The following is a 21,306-nucleotide window of genomic DNA, read 5'->3' as shown; positions in this document are numbered from 1 at the left end:
TCGGCCCACAAGTTGTGCCGATTCTATCCCTACCTACCAGGCCTATCTGTAACCCTCAATCCCATTAAATCCCTACCTCTACGAGGTGCCTCTTACCCTCGTCATTAACTAGGGGTCTCCCTACGCTACCCCTCCTGGTGCTACAGATCCAGGTTGGGGGAGGCCGGGCACCGCCAACCTCGGGTTCCGTTGGCAAGGATGGTTGGGTACAGCGGTGTGCAGGGGGTGACCAGGACCTCCTATCGGTGGTGGGCTGTGTTCCCTCGCGTATCTAGGAGCTGCCCTAACTGGTGGTCCTGGTGGTCTCGGGGACCGTGTATACGGTAACGGGAAATCTCCTCCAATCCCGAGTGAACTGTCCTGGCTGGGTGAAAATGTCCCTCTGTCTGTCCCTGGGGCTGCTGTGTAAGGTGGAGCTGTATCTCTCTGATATTGGCAATCCCCTCTCCCCTCATTTCTCCATGACCGGACCCTGGCTAACCCTCATCGGAAACATTCTCGCTTCCCTTTCCCATCGGAAACATTCTCGCTTCCCTTTTCTGACTGTGACATTGAACTTCCTGTTCCCAGATTTGAGCTAAGCGTCGGAGAACCCCTGCTTCGTTGTGTGTGGTTTCTGCAGGGTTAAAATTCTTTCTTGCCTTTCTCTGTGGTCTCTGAGACTAATGTCCCAGCCCATTTGGGTGAACCAGCTTCATTCAATCTGTCCCGATCTAATTCCCTGTACACTCCCGTGAAGTGGATCCACAAACAACAGGCAAAGGCAGTCGGATGTTCCCCTTTCCTCTGTCGACACTCATTTAATAAGCAGTCTCACAACACCAGGTTAGAGTCCAACCGGTTTATTTGATAATAATCCCACAAGCTTTCGAAAACACTGTTCTTTTGTCAGGAGTGTGGAACGTCTGTACTTCTCGGAGTTTAGAAGGATGAGAGGGGATCTTATTGAGACGTATAAGATAATGAAGGGGATGGATAGGGTAGAGGTGGAGAGATTCTTCCCGCTTAGAAAGGACAGCAGGACTAGAGGGCACAGCCTCAAGATAAAGGGGGGGCGGTTTAGAACGGAGTTGAGGAGGAACTTCTTCACTCAAAGGGTGGTGAATCTCTGGAATTCTCCGCCTGTTGAAGTGGTGGAGGCTGCCTCACTAAATATATTTAAGACACGGGTAGATAGGTTTCTGATAGACAGGGAATTAAGGGGAGAAAGCGGGAAAGTGGAACTGATCCACTTCAGATCAGCCATGATCTTATTGAATGGCGGGGCAGGCTCGAGGGGCTGGATGGCCGACTCCTGCTCCTATTTCTTATGTTCTTATGTTCTGATCAGAGAACCCTGGGTGACTATCTGTAACCCCCCATGAGTGGAGCTTGTCAAATCTCACTAACTGGAGAGAACTCACATCTCTAACCTGTGCTAACACTCTCTCCACTCACACTGTCTGCATCTTTAAGACTTGAATAGCCGGTTAGCGGTAAAGACTCACAGTAATCTGTAAACTGTGTGTGTTTATATCCCCTTCTCTGATCAGAACTTTCCACACACCTAGTGAAGGAACAGTGTTTTCGAAAGCTTGTGGGTTTACTATCGAATAAACCTGTTGGACTCTAACCTGGTGTTGTGAGACTTCTTACTGTGTTTACCCCAGTCCAACACCGGCATCTCCACATTTATTTAACCCACCTGCAGAATTCCCTTTATTAAAGCCTCCCACCGTCAATATCAGTTCCTTCACTGTGTTTCCTGTTCCGTCCCCTTGACATGGGCTGGCAGGGCAGACTGTACAGACTTGTTTAACCACAGTGACTCTCAGCTTCGCCTCGTTCCTTTCCTCCAGCCCACACATTACCTACGGCTGCCTAACACCCTCAAAGAAACTCTGGGTCAGCCAATGGCTCAAAGCTGGTGATTTTATTTGCGATTTCGGCCAACGCTGCCCCTGGAAACGGGGTTGTGAGACTCTCCTACCCGATGTTCAGTTGTCACTGGGTGTATCGGTACTGGGGGTAAATCTGGGGGTGCAGTGGGAATGATTTCCCTTGGGAAAGATGGTGGTGGACCCCGATCCCCGGTTCGCCTATTGTAAAGGCTAGCATTCTCCTTTAACTCTCCCCAATCCACACTCGGTATCTCCTCTTCCTCTGCTATCCCGAAGATACAGATAAATCCATCCTGAACCGATAATAGGGATTCCAGCCGTGAAACTTCTCTGGTATTTGGAGTGGTCAGTGGATTCCTGTCTCTATTCTTTGCCGGTTTGATGGAGCAGTTTTAGTGCCACCAGCAGATCAGGGCACTCAGCTTCCAATCGCGTTACTGCCCACTCAGTTTCACCATTGGCCAACACAGCGTGCTGGGAGTCTGGGTCAGCTCTAGAACATAGAACATTCCAGCGCAGTCCAGGACCTTCAGCCCTCGATGTTGCGCTGACCAGTGGATCCAATCTAATGACCCTCTCACACTGGGTTTGAAAATTACCCAGATGGAATAAATTTGCCGGGTTGGTTCTCTTTGATTCATCCACCTCTCTGTCCTCTCCAGCTCTGATCTGTTCTATCCACTCTCCTGCAGTTCAAAGAACAAGAACAGCCTGGGAAACAGACCCATTGAGCCCACGCCGCCATTTTAACATTCTGAGTCCCTCCCTCCACCCATGACCCTTATCTATGCTTATGGCATTCCACATTGAGGGAAGACTAACTCAGGGACAATTTACACAAGAACATAAGAAATAGGAGCAGGAGTAGGCCATCCAGCCCTTCGAGCCTGCCCCGCCATTCAATAAGATCATGGCTGATCTGTCACTGCTCAGTTCCACTTTCCCGCCCTCTCCCCATAACCCTTAATCCCCTCTCTTATCAAAAACCCATCAACCCGCGTCTTAAAAATACTTAGCGAGGTAGCCTCCACCACTTCAACGGGCAGAGAATTCCAGAGATTCACCACCCTTTGAGTGAAGAAGTTCCTCCTCAACTCCGATCTAAACCGCCCCCCCTTTATCTTGAGGCTGTGCCCTCTAGTCCTACTGTCCTTTCTGAGCGGGAAGAGTCTCTCCACCTCTATCCTATCCATCCCATTCATCATCTTATACGCCTCAATGAGATCTCCCCTCATTCTTCTAAACTCTAACAAGTACAAGCCTAGTTTATTCAGCCTCTCCTCATAGCTCAACCCCCTCAACTCCGGTATCAGCCTAGTAAACCTCCTCTGCACTCCCTCCAAGGCCAAAATATCCTTGCGTAAGTACGGCGCCCAAAACTGCACACAGTACTCCAGCTGCGGCCTCACCAATGCCCTATACAGCTGCAGCAAGACCTCCCTACTTTTATATTCAATCCCCCTCGCTATGAAGGCCAGCATCCCATTCGCCTTCCTGACCACCTGCTGCACCTGCAGGCTGGGATTTTGCGACTCATGCACAAGGACCCCGAGGTCCCTCTGCACCGTCGCCTGCTGCAGTTTTTCGCCACGTAAGTAATAGTCCTTCCTACCATTATTCCTACCAAAGTGGACAACCTCACACTTGCCAACATTAAATTCCATTTATTACCTCCAATCAGCCTAAGAGCACATCTTTGGGGTGTGGGAGGAAACCGGAGCACCCGGAGAAAACCCACGCAGACACGGGGAGAATGTGCAAACTCCCACCGACACCGGCCCAAATCCATGTGTCTGTACAGCAATCAGTGATAGTCACTGAGCTGTCGTCTTGCCCAGTATCTGGTCCAGTTTAAGCGTACACTAACGATGTAAAGCACTAGGCAACTCTCGAAACATCCAAGAGCAGCCCCAGTACGACCCATCGCGTGTTTGCCCCTCATTGGACAACAAGGCGGACCGAATCCCCTGTGGATTAAACGTTGTTCCTTCAGTTTCTTAATCTCCTCCTCCTTTTCCTCCTGTCCTCACTCCGATTCCTCCAGCTCCTCACACACTGTTTAACTCCTTTCCTGTTCCTAGCAGCTCACAACGGAAATTTCTTTCTCGTTTTTGCCTGTCCGTTTTCCCTGAACTTTCCTTTGATCATCCCAACACTTCTACCCGAGGGATCCCGGTCTCAGTATTGGAACGAGATTCCGCCCATTGTGGGCTTCCCTTTCTTCTTAATACATTCCCTGGTTTTTGTTTCCTGTATGGGACACTTCTCTGTCTCTGTGCTGTTTCCTGCCATTCTATATTCAACGACAGGGGATAGGGAGTTGATTAGACTGTGGGTAAGGCTTTGAGCTACATTCCTGTCCTAATCCCTCCAGATTCTAATACAAACCTACGGAGTTTACCCTATCCTCCTTGTTAGTAACAATGCACGCACAACAAAGTAATACGGTGACACAGTGGGTTAGCACTGCTACTTCACAGCTCCAGGGTTCGATTCCCGGCTCGGGTCACTGTCTGTGCGGAGGTTGCACATTCTCCTCGTGTCTGCGTGGGTTTCCTCCGGCTGCTCCAGTTTCCTCCCACAGTCCAAAGATGTGCGGGTTAGGGTGGACTGGCCAGGCTTAAAAATTGCCTCTTAGTGTCCAGGGATGCGTAGGTTAGAGGGATTCATGGGTGGGGGTAGGACCTGGGTGGGATTGTGGCAGACTCGATGGGCCAAAGGGCATCTCTGTACGGTTTCTATAATTCTATAAACAATTCCCTGAAAGCAGTTATTTGTCCCAATAAAGAGTTTACCTGTTGGCTCTGAGTTTTAGATAATTGTTCAATAGAAAATCTGTGGGATTCGATATCGGAATAATAAATTTACTCCTTGTCGATGTCCCAGCAGAGTTGCCAATTCTCATGCCTGTCGCACAGTCCATTTTAACCCTTAAACGATGGACAAATAACTACGAGTCGGTGTCTTGTTGGTACAACCAATATTTATTTCAGACACAATCAATAACTGTCCGACCAACAGGCTGGACCACTCCGATCAATAACAGTCCAGTCAGGTGCTGCCCCATCAATCTCTCAACACCAGGTTAGAGTCCAACAGGTTTATTGGGAATCACGAGCTTCCGGAGCGTCGCCCCTTCATCAGGTGAGTGGGAGTTCTGTTCACAAATAGGGTGTATAAAGTCACAAACTCAGTTCACAGAATAGTGGTTGGAATGTGAGTCTTTACAGGTAATCAAGTCTTAAAGGTACAGACAATGTGAGTGGAGAGAGGGTTAAGCACAGGTTAAAGAGATGTGTACTGTCTCCAGACGGGACAGTTAGTGAGATTTTACAAACCCAGGCGAGTTGTGGGGGTTACAGATAGTGTGACATGAACCCAAGGTCTCGGGTGAGGCCGTCCTCATGTGTGTGCAACTTGGCTCTCAGTCTCCGCTCAGTGACACTGCGCTGTCGTGTGTTGTGAAGGTCGCCTTGGAGAACGTTTCCCCGAAGATCAGAGGCCGAATGCCCGTGACCACTGAAGTGTTTCCCAACAGGAAGGGAACAGTCTTGCCTGGTGATTCTCGAGCGATGTTCATTCATCTGCTGTCACAGCGTCTGCACGGGCAATTAGGAGTGTTCCCTGTCAATTAGGAATGTCCCCCTGTCCATTAGGAGTGTCCCCCTGTCCATTAGGAGTGTCCCCCTGTCCATTAGGAGTGTCCCCCCCCCTGTCCATTAGGAGTGTCCCCCCCTGTCCATTAGGAGTGTCCCCCCCTGTCCATTAGGAGTGTCCCCCTGTCCATTAGGAGTGTCCCCCCCTGTCCATTAGGAGTGTCCCCCTGTCCATTAGGAGTGTCCCCCCCTGTCCATTAGGAGTGTCCCCCCCCTGTCCATTAGGAGTGTCCCCCCCTGTCCATTAGGAGTGTCCCCCCCTGTCCATTAGGAGTGTCCCCCCTGTCCATTAGGAGTGTCCCCCCCCTGTCCATTAGGAGTGTCCCCCCCCTGTCCATTAGGAGTGTCCCCCCCTGTCCATTAGGAGTGTCCCCTGTCCATTAGGAGTGCCCCCCCCTGTCCATTAGGAGTGTCCCCCCCTGTCCATTAGGAGTGTCCCTGTCCATTAGGAGTATCCCCCTGTCCGTTAGGAGTGTCCCCCCCCTGTCCATTAGGAGTGTCCCCCCCCTGTCCATTAGGAGTATCCCCCTGTCCGTTAGGAGTGTCCCCCCCCTGTCCATTAGGAGTGTCCCCTGTCCGTTAGGAGTGTCCCCCCCTGTCCGTTAGGAGTGTCCCCCCCTGTCCGTTAGGAGTGTCCCCCCCCTGTCCATTAGGAGTGTCCCCCTGTCCATTAGGAGTGTCCCCCCCCTGTCCATTAGGAGTGTCCCCCCCTGTCCATTAGGAGTGTCCCCCCCTGTCCATTAGGAGTGTCCCCTGTCCATTAGGAGTGTCCCCTGTCCATTAGGAGTGTCCCCTGTCCGTTAGGAGTGCCCCCTGTCCGTTAGGAGTGTCCCCCTGTCCGTTCGAGTGTCCCCTGTCCGTTAGGAGTTCCCCTGTGAACGGGGAGTGCTCCGTTCTGTCAGGTTCGTTTCTCACAGACCCTTACATACTTGATGCAAGAACAAGACATTGGTCTCTATTGGAAAACTCAGTCCTTTATTTTCAAGCAAGTAGAAGCTCTTTGGAGGATCGCTTTCCTACCTCGGGACAGTGTTCTGAGCTTAGCCCAGCGATCCTACCTCAAACGGGAGGGAATCTCTCCCTTCCTACAGCAATTAGTCACGTCCACACAGTATAACTTCTCCCAGATCAGCAACAGCAAATGTGAGTGAAACATCAAAACTCCACGTCCACCATTGTTCCAGTGTGAGATAGCAACCGTTCCCATTTATATCTCAGCACGTTAAGCAAAGGTTTTCTCCTTCAAAGACAGCAGTTAGCCAGGTCCAGTCTAGACTGATTTAATACAGAGTTTTGTTACTGGCAAAGCGAAGGTGACAGTGCAGAATGAGGGAGTACAAACTGATATCAGCACAAGCTGTTTCAAGCAAGGTACAGTTAATCACAGCTTTTCAGCTGACGGAGACTTTTCTCTTCATCTTCAAACAACCAGCTGCGTTTGCAATACTGCAGGATCTCAGCTTGTAAAACCTTTTTTAACAAATAGCCAAGATCATGGGGTGTTAACCCCTTAATGTCTCAACTCCATTGTAATGATTGTATATTCTATATATCGAATTGTCTTTGTTTCAGGCCTCCCTCAGAGCGTTTGGCCATTTTTATATTAAACATTAGCTCACTGACTACAGCGCTGAAAGTAACCGTCTCTGTAATCAGCCTAGACTCATCTTCAAAAAAATGTCTCACTGTGAGTTTACCACAAGTAACTTTTAACAAGTTGTTGTTATGGAGAATGCACCGAGGAACAGTTCATTTCTAAGGTCTTGTCCAAGTTTAAACCCAGTGGGTCAATCTGGATTGGTCAAGGTATTTCCAGGAGGTACAAACGCCCCGGTTTTTGTTCATTTGGAAAAGGGCCCCATCTCTGTAGAGTTAGTTGTGAAGTCGCTGGTGTCTCTGCAGGTTACACAGCAGAGTGAATCCCTTCCCACACACAGAGCAGGAGAATGGCCTCTCCCCAGTGTGAACTCGCTGGTGGGTCCTCAGGTTAGACGTAGCATTGAATCTCTTCCCACAGGTGGGACAGGGGAAGGGTCTCTCCCCCGTGTGAATTCGCTGGTGGATCTGAAGGTGGGACGATGTTTTGAACGTCTTTGCACAGTGAGAGCAGACGAAGGGTCTCTCCTTGGTGTGAGTGCGCTGGTGCACAATGAGATCTGAAGAGGTTATGAAGACGCTACCCAATCCGAGCATTTAAAAGGCCTCTCGTTGGTGTGAACACGCTGGTGTTTCAGTAAACTGCACGACTGAGTGAATCGCTTGCCGCACTCAGAGCAGGCAAAGGGCTTCTCCCCACTGTGAACTCGCTGGTGTGTACGCAGGTTGGATAGCTGACTGAATCCCTGCCCACACTGAGTGCAGGTAAACGGCCTCTCCCCCGTGTGAACTCGCTGGTGTGTCTGCAGGTACGAGAACCGACTGAATCCCTGCCCACACTCAGAGCAGGTGAATGGCCTCTCCCCAGTGTGAACCCGCTGGTGTGTTCGAAGGATGGATAACTGAGTGAATCTGGAGCTGCACACAGAGCAGGTGAACAGCCTGTCCCCGGTGTGAACTCGCTGGTGTGTCCGCAGAGTTGCTGAATGTGCGTATCCTTTCCCCACACACAGAGCAGGTGAACGGCCTCTCCCCGGTGTGACTGCATTGATGGATTTCCAGATCAGATGGGGAACAGAATACCTTCCCACATTTGCACGGTTTCTCCATGGTGCGGGTGTGCCTCTCCAGGTTAGACAATCAGTTAAATCTCACACACAACACGGGTACAGTCTTTCCCCGCTGTGAACGTTGCGATGTATTTTCAGACTGCGTAACTGGTTAAAGCTTTTTCCACACTCAGTGCACTGGAACCCTCTCGCTCAGCAGCGTGTGTGTGTCTCACTGCTGTCTAAAGCTTTTTGTAGGAGACAGAACTGAAAGACATTCCTCCTTCTAGATTCAAAGACCAAAGATATTCAGGTCCCGGTGAATTGAGTGACTCTGTCAGATGTTGATGTGATGTTGATGGTTTGAGATTTCTGTCCGTAAAATCCTCAACTTCTGATATCCTGTAAAAGAAGTTTACAAAAAATACATCACAGTCACTATAAGATAGAGATGCAGAACAGCCAATTCTAGTTTCTATGGAACATTCTTTTCTCTCTCATTTCCCCCAGAAGCTGTGAATCTCCATCCCACACATTCTCCCTCCATTCTCACTCTGCTGTATCTAATATTCACCCTCCCAATTCTCCTGAAGGTGCTGATTGAGGCTGATTGACAGATCCATGCTCACTGCTTCCTGTCCTGGACACACACACAGCTGAAAATCTCCATGCAGGCTGCCAGACAGATATCTGTCTCTATAACTGGACTGACAATGTGCGGAATGTACAGACTGGATTCACTTCCTTTCCCTTCAGGTGCTGCAAGTCAAAGATATTTTATATATTATATATTATATATATTATATACCTGCGCAAAGATATTTTGGCCTTGGAGGGAGTGCAGAGGAGGTTTACTAGGCTCATACCGGAGTTGAGGGGGTTGAGCTATGAGGAGAGGCTGAATAAACTAGGCTTGTACTCGTTAGAGTTTAGAAGAATGAGGGGAGATCTCATTGAGACGTATAAGATGATGAATGGGATGGATAGGATAGAGGTGGAGAGACTCTTCCCGCTCAGAAAGGACAGTAGGACTAGGGGGCACAGCCTCAAGATAAAGGGGGGGCGGTTTAGAATGGAGTTGAGGAGGAACTTCTTCACTCAAAGGGTGGTGAATCTCTGGAATTCTCTGCCCGTTGAGGTGGTGGAGGCTGCCTCGCTAAATATTTTTAAGACGCAGGTTGATGGGTTTTTGATAAGAGAGGGGATTAAGGGTTATGGGGAGAGGGCGGGAAAGTGGAACTGAGCCACAACAGATCAGCCATGATCTTATTGAATGGCGGGGCAGGCTCGAGGGGCTGGATGGCCTACTCCTGCTCCTATTTCTTATGTTCTTAAGTCCCCAGTAATAATAAATGTACTCTATTACAGAATCATAAATAATATATCTATCTGTACTATATAACAACGCTGGACACATCTCGGTCCAATCTTAATTTAGTGTCCCCCTTAAATGTCAGTCACCTACTGGGGAAACCAGCCCTTTAATTGTGAACATTGGGAAAGAGACCATGCTTTATCCAGACAAATCAATGTGTCAGGCTGAGGGAGTAAAGGATGTCTATGTCTTTAAGAGAGAGAGAGAGACCTGGGCTAACTTCCCCAGAGTCTGCTCCCTCCCTGGATTCACTTCCTTCCCCTTCAGTTGCTGCAGGTCTCCAGGTTCCCCCAGAATGAGGAATGGAAAGGGTGTTGAACAGAAAGTGTTTTACTCACAGATGTTGGAGACTCAGATGAAGCTCAGTCTCCATTCACAGGGATCAGCATCACCAGCCTTCCCGGGGCAGGAATGAGCTCTTTGTCCCAACTTCCGCATTCAGGCAATGGGGAGCTCTGATTGGCTGGAGGACCAGATTCCTTCCGGTCCTCCAACTCTTCCCATTGGTCAGCACGTTTTGCATGGGGGAACAAAGGGAGCTCGCCCCCGCACATGCGCAGCTTCCCCTCTACCCCGCACATGCGCATCTTCCCCTCTCCTCGTACATGCGCAACTTCCCCTCTCCCCCGCACATGCGCAACTTCCCCCTCCCCCGCACATGCGCAATTTCCCCTCTCCCCCGCACATGCGCAACTTCCCCCTCAACCCCGCACATGCGCAGCTGCTCCCCTCCTCTCACACATGCGCACTTTCCCGTCTCCCCCGCACATGCGCAGTCCCGGGCGGAGGGGAGAGATCACCGAGCGGCTTCTCGCTCTGGACGGCGACGTCAGCCGGTTGCCCGGAAACCTTGGCTCGAGGGAGGGGGCGGGGGTGAGAAAAAACGGATGGGGGCGGGGCGCCCGGGTCCGCGCGCCAGGGGCCGGCGCACTGGAACCCCGGAGACGTCACCGCGGTCCAAGCCCCGCCCACTCCCCGCCCCCACGTGGGCCCGGGAACCGCCCCCCTTTATTGTCTACATGCGGCGGGTGGACCAATGGCGGCGCTTGGAGGACCGGATGCGCGTTGGTCCTCCAACCAATCAGAGTGTGTGCTTTGTGGCAATGGCGGCAGTGGTCTTCCTCTGTTGTGTGAATGAAGATTGAGCTTCAGGCAGAGTCCAACTTGGTCCTGACCACAACATGTGTGAGTTTAACACCCTTCCCCATTCCTCTTCTCATCCTGAGAGTGAGGGGAAAGGAAGTGAATCCAGTCTGTACCCTCCTCATTGCAGTCAGATAGACATGGATCAGTCTGGGATCCCGCAGGGAGATTCCCTACTCCCTGTGTCTCCAGGACATGGATCAGTCTGGGATCCTGCAGGGAGATTCCCAACTCCCTGTGTGTCCAGGACATGGATCAGTCTGGGATCCTGCAAGGAGATTCCCAACTCCCTGTGTGTCCAGGACATGGATCAGTCTGGGATCCCGCAGGGAGATTCCCTACTCCCTGTGTCTCCAGGACATGGATCAGTCTGGGATCCTGCAGGGAGATTCCCAACTCCCTGTGTGTCCAGGACATGGATCAGTCTGGGATCCTGCAGGGAGATTCCCTACTCCCTGTGTGTCCAGGACATGGATCAGTCTGGGATCCTGCAAGGAGATTCCCAACTCCCTGTGTGTCCAGGACATGGATCAGTCTGGGATCCTGCAGGGAGATTCCCAACTCCCTGTCTGTCCAGGACATGGATCAGTCTGGGATCCTGCAGGGAGATTCCCTACTCCCTGTCTGTCCAGGACATGGATCAGTCTGGGATCCTGCAGGGAGATTCCCAACTCTCTGTGTGTCCAGGACATGGAGCTGTCAATCTGCATCTTCAGGAGAATGGGGAGGGTGAATATTAGACACAACAGAGTCAGAATGGAGGGAGAGTGAGTGAGATGGAGATTTACAACTTTTGAGGGGGGAATGAGAGAGGTCTTGAAGTTGTACAAGACATTGGTAAGGCCACACTTGGAATACTGTGTACAGTTCTGGTCACCCTATTATAGAAAGGATATTACTAAACTAGAAAGAGAGCAGAAAAGATTTACTAGGATGCTACCGGGAGCTGATGGATTGAGTTATAAGGAGAGGCTGGATAGACTGGGACTTTTTTCTCTGGAGCGTAGGAGGCTGAGGGGTGATCTTATAGAGGTCTATAAAATAATGAGGGGCAAAGGTAGGGGAGTCTAAAACTAGAGGGCACAGGTTTAAGGTGAGAGGGGAGAGATACAAAAGTGTCCAGAGGGGCAATTTTTTCACACAGAGGGTGGTGAGTGTCTGGAACAAGCTGCCAGAGGCAGTAGTAGAGGCGGGTACAATGTTATCCTTTAAAAAGCATTTAGACAGTTACATGGGTACAATGGAGTGAGAAGTCTCACGCCACCAGGTTAAAGTCCAGCAGGTCTGTTTGGTAACACGAGCTTTCAGAGTGCTGCTCCTTCATCACTCCGAAAGCTTGTGTTGTCAAATAAACCTGTTGGTCTTTAACCTGGTGCCGTGAGACTTCTTGCTGTGCCCACCCCAATCCAACACCATGGGTAAGATGGGTATAGAGGGATATGGGCCAAATGCGAGCAATTGGGACTAGCTTACGGGTTTCAATAAAAAAGGCTGCATGGAGAAGTTGGGCCGAAGGGCCTGTTTCCGTGCTCTGTGACTCTGTGAGAGGACAGAATGTTCCATAGAAACTGGAATTATCTGTTCTGAATGTTTAGCATGAACTGACACTGATGACTTTTGTCCACTTATTTTTGTTAAATCTTCTTACAGGATTTCAGATGGAGAGAGCTTGCTAAAATCTCACACCAGGAACTGACAGGGATTTCAAATTAATCAGAACCTGCGCAACTTTGAACTTAGAGGAAAAACTATTTGTTTGTAGCAAATGATTTTAAGCATCGGTGTAACTGGAGAAGCACCGAGAGAGACGCACACACCCCTGGGTAGGAGGGTTCCAGTGCACTGACTGTGGAAAGAACTTTACCAAAAAAAATTCATAGCATTCTTCGAGAGACTGTACCTGCGTTCTCTGTGTGTGGAGGAGACATCAACTAACTGTCCAAGCTGGAGAATCACAAGGACATCCCCCCCACCACCATGGAGAAACCATGCAAATGTGGGGACTGCGGGAAGGGATTCAGGAACCAGTCGGCACTGGAAACGCATCGGCGCATTCACACCGGGGAGAGACCCTTCACCTGCTCCGAGTGCGGCAAGGGATTCACTCACTCGTCCCACCTGGGGGCCCACCAGGTCGTACACAGCAGGGAGAGACCCTTCACCTGCTCCGAGTGCGGCAAGGGATTCACACACTCGTCCCACCTGGGGGCCCACCAGGTCGTACACAGCAAGGAGCGACCCTTCACCTGCTCTGAGTGCGGCAAGGGATTCAGCCATTCGTCCCACCTGGGGGCCCACCAACGGGTCCACGTCCGAGAGCGCCCCTTCACCTGCTCCGAGTGTGGCCGAGGTTTTGTCCAGGCGTCCGACTTGGTGACCCACCAGCAGGTCCACAGCAGGGACAGGCCCCACGCCTGCCCCGAGTGCGGGAAGGGGTTTTTCCAGCCGGCCGATCTGATGGCCCACCGCTTGGTCCACAGGAAGGAGCGACCCTTCACCTGCCCCGTGTGTGGGAAAGGATTCATGCAGTCAGCCGATCTGGTGGCTCACCAGGCGGGACACAGCAGAGAGAGGCCGTTCACCTGTCCCGAGTGTGGGAAGGGGTTCTCCCAGTCTGCAGACCTGGTGGCTCACCAAGCGGGACACAGCAGAGAGAGGCCGTTCACTTGTCCCGAGTGCGGGAAGGGGTTCTCCCAGTCTGCTGATCTGGTGGCTCACCAGGCGGGACACAGCAGAGAGAGGCCGTTCACCTGTCCCGAGTGTGGCAGGGGATTCTCCCAGTCTGCTGATTTGGTGGCTCACCAGGCGGGACACAGCAGAGAGAGGCCGTTCACTTGTCCCGAGTGTGGGAAGGGGTTCTCCCAGTCTGCGGACCTGGTGGCTCACCAGGCGGGACACAGCAGAGAGAGGCCGTTCACCTGTCCCGAGTGTGGGAAGGGGTTCTCCCAGTCTGCTGATTTGGTGGCTCACCAAGCGGGACACAGCAGAGAGAGGCCGTTCACTTGTCCCGAGTGCGGGAAGGGGTTCTCCCAGTCTGCAGACCTGGTGGCTCACCAAGCGGGACACAGCAGAGAGAGGCCATTCACCTGTCCCGAGTGTGGGAAGGGGTTCTCCCAGTCCTCCCACCTGGCCACACACCGGCAAGTCCACAGCAAGGAGAGACCGTTTTCCTGCTCCGAGTGTGGGAAGGGGTTCTCCCAGTCCTCCCACTTGGCCACGCACCAGCTGGTCCACAGCGGGGAGCGGCAGTATTCCTGCCCTGAGTGCGGGAAGGGATTTAAACAGTCCTCCCACCTCCTGGCCCACCAGCTGGTCCACAGCGGGGAGCGGCAGTATTCCTGCCCCGAGTGTGGGAAGGGATTTAAACAGTCCTCCCATCTCCTGGCCCACCAGCTGGTCCACAGCGGAGAGAGGCAGTATTCCTGCCCCGAGTGCGGGAAGGGATTTAAACAGTCCTCCCATCTCCTGGCCCACCAGCTGGTCCACAGCGGAGAGAGGCAGTATTCCTGCCCCGAGTGCGGGAAACGGTTTGCCCAGTCCTCCCACCTCCTGGCCCACCAGCTGGTCCACAGCGGGGAGCGGCCATTCACCTGCCCCGAGTGCGGGAAGCGGTTTGCCCAGTCGTCCCACCTGGTGACGCACCGCCAGGTCCACACCAGGGACAAGCCCTTCGCCTGCCCCGAGTGCGGACGGGGGTTCATCCAGTCGTCCCACCTCGCCGCTCACCGGCTGGTCCACGCCAGAGAGAAACCATTCACCTGCCCCGAGTGCGGACGGGGGTTCATCCAGTCGTCCCACCTCGCCGCTCACCGGGTGGTCCACACCAGGGAGCGCCCCTTCACCTGCCCCGAGTGCGGCAAGGGATTTGCCCAGTCTTTCTACCTGCTGATGCACCAACGGGCGCACGCCGGCAAGCTCTCCCCGCCGCCCACCCTGGGGGCACCGAGGGACCCCCCACTGGCTGCTCCCCCTCTCTGCCGGGGCGCCAGTGAGTTCACCCTCCTGCGGGCTCCCCCCTTCGCCCCCTGCGTGGGCATGGACTCCCTCCTCCACCTCCTCTTCCACCCCACCTGCCGGAACCCCGGCGAGTTTGGGCTGGGGGGAGGGGGCTACCCCCCTCCACCGCCGCCGGTGGCCCTGGGGGTGGGGAGGGAGGCGCTGGGGAACCCCGCTGATTCGTGACGTGGGCCTGCTCGCAAGATCAGCGTCCCCCACCTCTGCCCCCACCCCACCGACACATCCAGGAGTGCCTCCGGGCAGCCTGCTCCGCGCGGGGCGGGAGGATTCGCCCTGTTTATCTGACCTGTGGCACAGCAGGGAGAGGCCCCTTCACAGGGCGGGGCAGCCTGTCGAAACCCCCCCCTCCCCGCAGCGAGTTCACACAGATTCACAGACCCTGCCTCATGTTAATCGTCTCAATCTGAATACACGGTTTGAGAATTTTCCAGCATTTTCTCTTAACCCAAGTCCAACAGGGTTTATTTGGCAGCACGAGCTTGTGGAACGCTGCCCCTTCGTCAGGTGTTCCCAGACCTGCTGAGATTTTCCAGCATTTTCTCTTTTGGTTTCAGATTCTGGAACCCAGACAGTCATTCTGGTTTTACCCTGATGGACTTTAACCCGGTGTTGAGAGACTTCTTACTGGGAGTGTGTACAGGCTGGAGGGAAACTGCTTGATGTGTGAAGGGACACATTAGATGGAGCAGGGGCTGGGGTTGCGGGGGGGGAACATCACTCCCAGGATTGACATTATGGTTTAGTTAGTGAAATCTTTGTTGATATTTTGTTGTAGTTATATTATCCCACCGGAGTCTGTCACCCTCCTTATACTTTCTCTTATCCATTCTTAATCCAAAATAGTTGAAAGAGAGGCTTATAATCGATGCGGGGTGGGGTCGGGAGGTATATACTTGTAATGTTTCACTCTGTGAATAAATCTATACCAAGTAAAGACGGTTTCCAGCTTCCCTTCCTTATACGACGGCCACAGAGAATGTTTGTCTGCTGTTTGATTTGATTTGATTTATTATTGTCACCTGTATTAACACACGGTGAAAAGTATTGTTTCTCATGCTACACTGACAAAGAATACCATTCATAGAGAAGGAAAGGAGAGGGTGCAGAATGTAGTGTTACAGTCACAGCGAGGGTGTAGAGAAAGATCAGCTTAATGTGAGGCAGGTCCATTCAAAAGTCTGACAGCAGCAGGGAAGAAGCTGTTCTTGAGTCGGTCGGTACGGGACCTCAGACTTTTGTATCTTTTTCCCGATGGATGAAGGTGGAAGAGAGAATGTCCGGGGTGTGTGGGATCCTTAATTATACCGGCTGCTTTTCCCCGAGGCAGCGGGAAGTGTAGACAGAGTCAATGGATGGGAGGCTGGTTTGTGTGATGGATTGGGGCTACATTCACCACCCTTTTGTAGTTCCTTGTGGTCTTGGGCAGAGCAGGAGCCCAGACCGAGCTGTGATACAACCAGAAAGAATGCTTTCTATGGGACATCTGTAAAAGTTGGTGAGAGTCGTAGCTGACGTGGCAAATTTCCTCGGTCTTCTGAGAAAGTAGAGGCGTTGATGGGGCTTTCTTAACTATAGTGTCGGCATGGGGGGGACCCGGACAGGTTGTTGGTGATCTGGACACCTAGAAACTTGAAGCTGTCGACCCTTTTTACTTGGTTCCCGTTGATGTAGACAGGGACATGTTCTCCTTTACACTTCCCGAAGTCGATGAAAATCTCCTTTGTTTTGTTCCTACTGCGAGGGCCCTGGATAGAGTGGACGGGGAGAGGATGTTTCCACTAGTAGGAAAAACTAGAACCAGAGAGGGCACAACCTCAGGGTGAAGGGACGCTCCTTTAAAACAGAGACGGGGAGGGATTTCTTCAGCCAGAGAGTGGGGAATGTGTGGAACTCTTTGCCGCAGAAGGCTGTGGAGGGCCAGGTCATTGAGTGTCTTTAAGACAGAGATGGATAGGGTCTTGATGAATAAGGGGATCAGGGGTTATGGGGAAAAGGCAGGAGAATGGGGATGAGAAAAATATCAGCCATGATTGAATGGCAGAGCAGACTCGATGGGCCGAGTGGCCTCATTCTGTAAAAGTTTATTAGTCACAAGTAAGGCTTACATTAACACTGCAATGAAGTTACTGTGAAAATCCCCCTAGTCGCCCACACTCCGGGGCCTGTTCGGGTTACGCTGAGGGAGAATTTAGCACGGCCCAATGCACCCTAACCAGCACGTCTTTCAGACTGTGGGAGGAAACCGGGGCACCCGGAGGAAACCCACGCAGACACGGGGAGAATGTGCAGTCTCCACACAGACAGTGACCCGAGCCGAGAATCGACTTCTGGTAGTGTGGAGACCAGAATTGAACACTATATTCCAGTGCGGCCTCACTAAGGTTCTGTAAAGCTGCAACATAACCTGCCAATTCTCAAACTCAGTGCCCCGGCCGATGAAGACAAGCATGCCGTACGCCTTCTTGACTACCTTCTCCACCTGCATTGCCACTTTCAGTGACCTGTGTACCTTGATTCCCCAACCCTGGGAAAAAAAGATGAAGTCCATCCAGTTTATCCAATCATCTCATGATCTTATACACCGCTCGGATACAGAAAAGATTTACCAGGATGTTGCCTGGTATGGAGGGCATTAGCTATGAGGAGAGGCTGGAGAAACTTGGTTTGTTCTCACTGGAGCGACAGAGGGTGAGGGGAGACCTGATAGAAGTCTACAAGATTATGAGGGACATGGACAGAGTGGACAGTCAGAAGCTTTTCCCCAGGGTGGAAGAGTCAATTACTAGGGGGGCACAGGTTTAAGGTGCGAGGGGCAAGGTTTAAAGGAGATGTACGAGGCAGATTTTTTACACAGAAGGGGGGTGGGTGCCTGGAACTCGCTGCCGGGGGAGGCAGTGGAAGCGGATACGGTAGTGAGTTTTAAGGGGCATCTTGACAAATCCATGAATGAGACGGGAATAGAGGGATATGGTCCCCGGAAGGGTAGGGGGTTTTAGTTCAGACGGGGCAGCATGGTCAGTGCAAGATTGGAGGGGCTGAAGGGCCTGTTCCTGTGCTGTAACAGTGATCCAGGTTCAAATGGGTGAACGTTAGTGTGGAGTCTACATGTTCTCACTCTATCTGTGTGGGTTTACTGCGGGTGCTCCAGGTTCCTCCCACACTCCAAAGATGTTCAGGTTAGGTGCATTGACTGTGCTAATAGCCCCTTTGTGTCAGGAGGGGTAAATATGTGGAGTTATGGGTGTTCGAACTAGCACTGACAACAAGCCCGAACCCTGTAGCCCCACATATTTACCCTGCTAATCCCCCTGACACTAAGGGACAATTTAGCACGGCCAATCCACCCTAACCTGCACATCTTTGGACACTAAGGGACAATTTAGCACGGCCAATCCACCCTAACCTACACATCTTTGGACACTAAGGGACAATTTAGCACGGCCAATCCACCCTAACCTACACATCTTTGGACACTAAGGGACAATTTAGCACAGCCAATCCACCCTAACCTACACATCTTTGGACACTAAGGGACAATTAAGCACAGCCAATCCACCCTAACCTACACATCTTTGGACACTAAGGGACAATTTAGCACGGCCAATCCACCCTAACCTACACATCTTTGGACACTAAGGGACAATTTAGCACAGCCAATCCACCCTAACCTACACATCTTTGGACACTAAGGGACAATTTAGCACGGACAATCCACCCTAACCTACACACCTTTGGACACTAAGGGACAATTAAGCATGGCCAATCCACCCTAACCTACACATCTTTGGACACTAAGGGACAATTTAGCACGGCCAATCCACCCTAACCTACACATCTTTGGACACTAAGGGACAATTTAGCACGGACAATCCACCCTAACCTACACATCTTTGGACACTAAGGGACAATTTAGCACGGCCAATCCACCCTAACCTACACATCTTTGGACACTAAGGGGCAATTTAGCACGGCCAATCCACCCTAACCTGCACATCTTTGGAGACTAAGGGACAATTAAGCACGGCCAATCCACCCTAACCTGCACATCTTTGGACACTAAGGGACAATTTAGCACGGCCAATCCACCCTAACCTACACATCTTTGGACACTAAGGGACAATTTAGCACGGCCAAACCACCCTAACCTACACATCTTTGGACACTAAGGGACAATTTAGCACGGCCAATCCACCCTAACCTACACATCTTTGGACACTAAGGGGCAATTTAGCACGGACAATCCACCCTAACCTACACATCTTTGGACACTAAGGGACAATTTACATGGCCAATCCACCCTAACCTGCACATCTTTGGACAGTAAGGGACAATTTAGCATGGCCAATCCACCCTAACCTACACATCTTTGGACACTAAGGGACAATTTAGCACGGCCAATCCACCCTAACCTACACATCTTTGGACACTAAGGGACAATTTAACATGGCCAATCCACCCTAACCTACACATCTTTGGACACTAAGGGGCAATTTAGCACGGCCAATCCACCCTAACCCGCACATCTTTGGACACTAAGGGACAATTTAGCACGGCCAATCCACCCTAACCTACACATCTTTGGACACTAAGGGACAATTTAACATGGCCACTCCACCCTAACCTACACATCTTTGGACACTAAGGGACAATTTAGCACGGCCAATCCACCCTAACCTACACATCTTTGGACACTAAGGGGCAATTTAGAACAAAGAACAAAACAGCACAGGAAACAGGCCCTTCGGCCCAATGAGCCCACGCGCCATCTTAACATTCTGAGTGCTCTCCTCTACCCATGACCCATGTCTACACCTATTGGGGAAGATTGAGGGGAGACTAATTTAGGGACAATTTGTTACACCAATCAGCCTAAGAGCACATCTTTGGGATGTGGGAGGAAACCGGAGCACCCGAAGAAAACCCACGCAATCACGGGGAGAATGTGCAAACTCCCACAGACACTGGCCCAAATCCATGTATCTGCACAGCAAACAGTGATAGTCACTGAGCTGTCGTGTTGCCTAGCATCTGGTCCAGTTTAAGCGTACACTAACGAGGTAAAGCACTAGGCAACTCTCGAAGCAACATCCAAGAGCAGCCCTCGCACGACCCCATCCCGTGTATGCCCCTTGTTGGACAACAAGGCGGACCAAATCACCTGTGGATTAAAAGAAAAGGCATCATTAAATGTACAAAACTTAGACAGACATTTACGGAATCCCCAGAAGCTCAGAAATAAAACAAGTGAGCCAGGAAATATGTTGGAAGGTCCACTGGAATCGATTGATTCCCAGGGACGTCCCAAAGCTCTTGGTCTTTATTTAGATCAGTCTCCTATATCCCTCCATCTCTAGTCTGCTCATGTGCCTATCTAAGTAAGCCTTAAACAACCCTAGCGTGCCTGCCTCCACCACCTTACTTGGCAGTGCATTCCAGGCCCCCACCACCCTCTGTGCGAAAAACCTCCCTCTAACATCTGAGTTATACCTCGCCCCCCTCACCCAAAGCCCATGGCCCCTCGTAATGTGTGTTTCCAATCTAGGAAAAACCTTACCACTGTTCACTCCATCTATACCCTTCATAATCTTATACATCTCTATTAGATCTCCCCTCATTCTCCGTCTTTCTAAGGAAAACAGCCCCAATTTACCCAATCTCTCCTCAGAGCTAAGTCCTTCCATACCAGGCAACATCCTGGTAAACTCCTCCGCACTCTCTCCAGAGTCTCCACGTCCTTCCGGTAGTGCGGCGACCAGAACTGGACGCAGTACTCCAAATGCGGTCTAACCAACCTTCGATACAACTGCAACATTAGACGCCAGCTTTTATACTCTATACCCCTTCCTATAAAGGCAAGCATACCATAGGCCTTCTTCACCACCTTCTCCACCTGTACTGCCACCTTCAATGACTTGTGTACTTGCACCCCCAGCTCCCTCTGCGTTTCTATACTCTTAATACGACTACCATTTATCGTGTAACTCCCCCCTACTTATTTCTTCCAAAATGCATCACCTCGCATTTAGCATAGCAAATCCACCCTAACCTGCACATCTTTGGACACTAAGGGACAATTTAGTACATGGCCAATCCACGCTAACCTACACATCTTTGGACACTAAGGGACAATTAAGCACGGCCAATCCACCCTAACCTACACATCTTTGGACACTAAGGGACAATTAAGCACGGCCAATACACCCTAACCTACACATCTTTGGACACTAAGGGACAATTTAGCACGGCCAATCCACCCTAACCTACACATCTTTGGACACTAAGGGACAATTTAGCACAGCCAATCCACCCTAACCTACACATCTTTGGACACTAAGGGGCAATTTAGCATGGCCAATCCACCCTAACCTACACATCTTTGGACACTAAGGGGCAATTTAGCACGGCCAATCCACCCTAACCTGCACATCTTTGGACACTAAGGGACAATTTAGCACGGCCAATCCACCCTAACCTACACATCTTTGACAACTAAGGGACAATTTAGCACGGCCAATCCATCCTAACCTGCACATCTTTGGACACTAAGGGACAATTAAGCACGGCCAATCCACCCTAACCTACACATCTTT

General features: G+C 51.3%; 1 protein-coding gene and 1 pseudogene across 2 annotated transcripts; one reads left to right on the top strand and one right to left on the bottom strand.

The window, feature by feature from the left end:
- Window positions 1–6,496: 6,496 nt before the first annotated feature.
- Window positions 6,497–10,120, bottom strand: LOC145339603 (uncharacterized; annotated as a pseudogene). The gene is made up of 2 exons (XR_013886041.1): window positions 9,895–10,120; window positions 6,497–8,583 (listed from the first exon to the last, which is right to left on the bottom strand). The product of XR_013886041.1 is annotated as an uncharacterized LOC145339603 (transcript).
- A 476-nt stretch (window positions 10,121–10,596) lies between these two features.
- LOC145339607 (uncharacterized) lies at window positions 10,597–14,881 on the top strand. Its single transcript, XM_080184106.1, has 2 exons — window positions 10,597–10,741; window positions 12,350–14,881. The coding sequence occupies exon 2, from the start codon at window positions 12,677–12,679 to the stop codon at window positions 14,879–14,881; it is 2,205 nt and encodes a 734-aa protein (XP_080040232.1). The 5' UTR covers window positions 10,597–10,741; window positions 12,350–12,676.
- The last annotated feature ends 6,425 nt before the right edge of the window (window positions 14,882–21,306 follow it).

This window comes from Carcharhinus amblyrhynchos, unplaced genomic scaffold (genome assembly GCF_965287045.1).
Source record: "Carcharhinus amblyrhynchos unplaced genomic scaffold, sCarAmb.v2.hapA scaffold_567, whole genome shotgun sequence".
NCBI lineage: Eukaryota > Metazoa > Chordata > Chondrichthyes > Carcharhiniformes > Carcharhinidae > Carcharhinus > Carcharhinus amblyrhynchos.
This window is presented reverse-complemented; position numbering and strand designations above follow the sequence as displayed.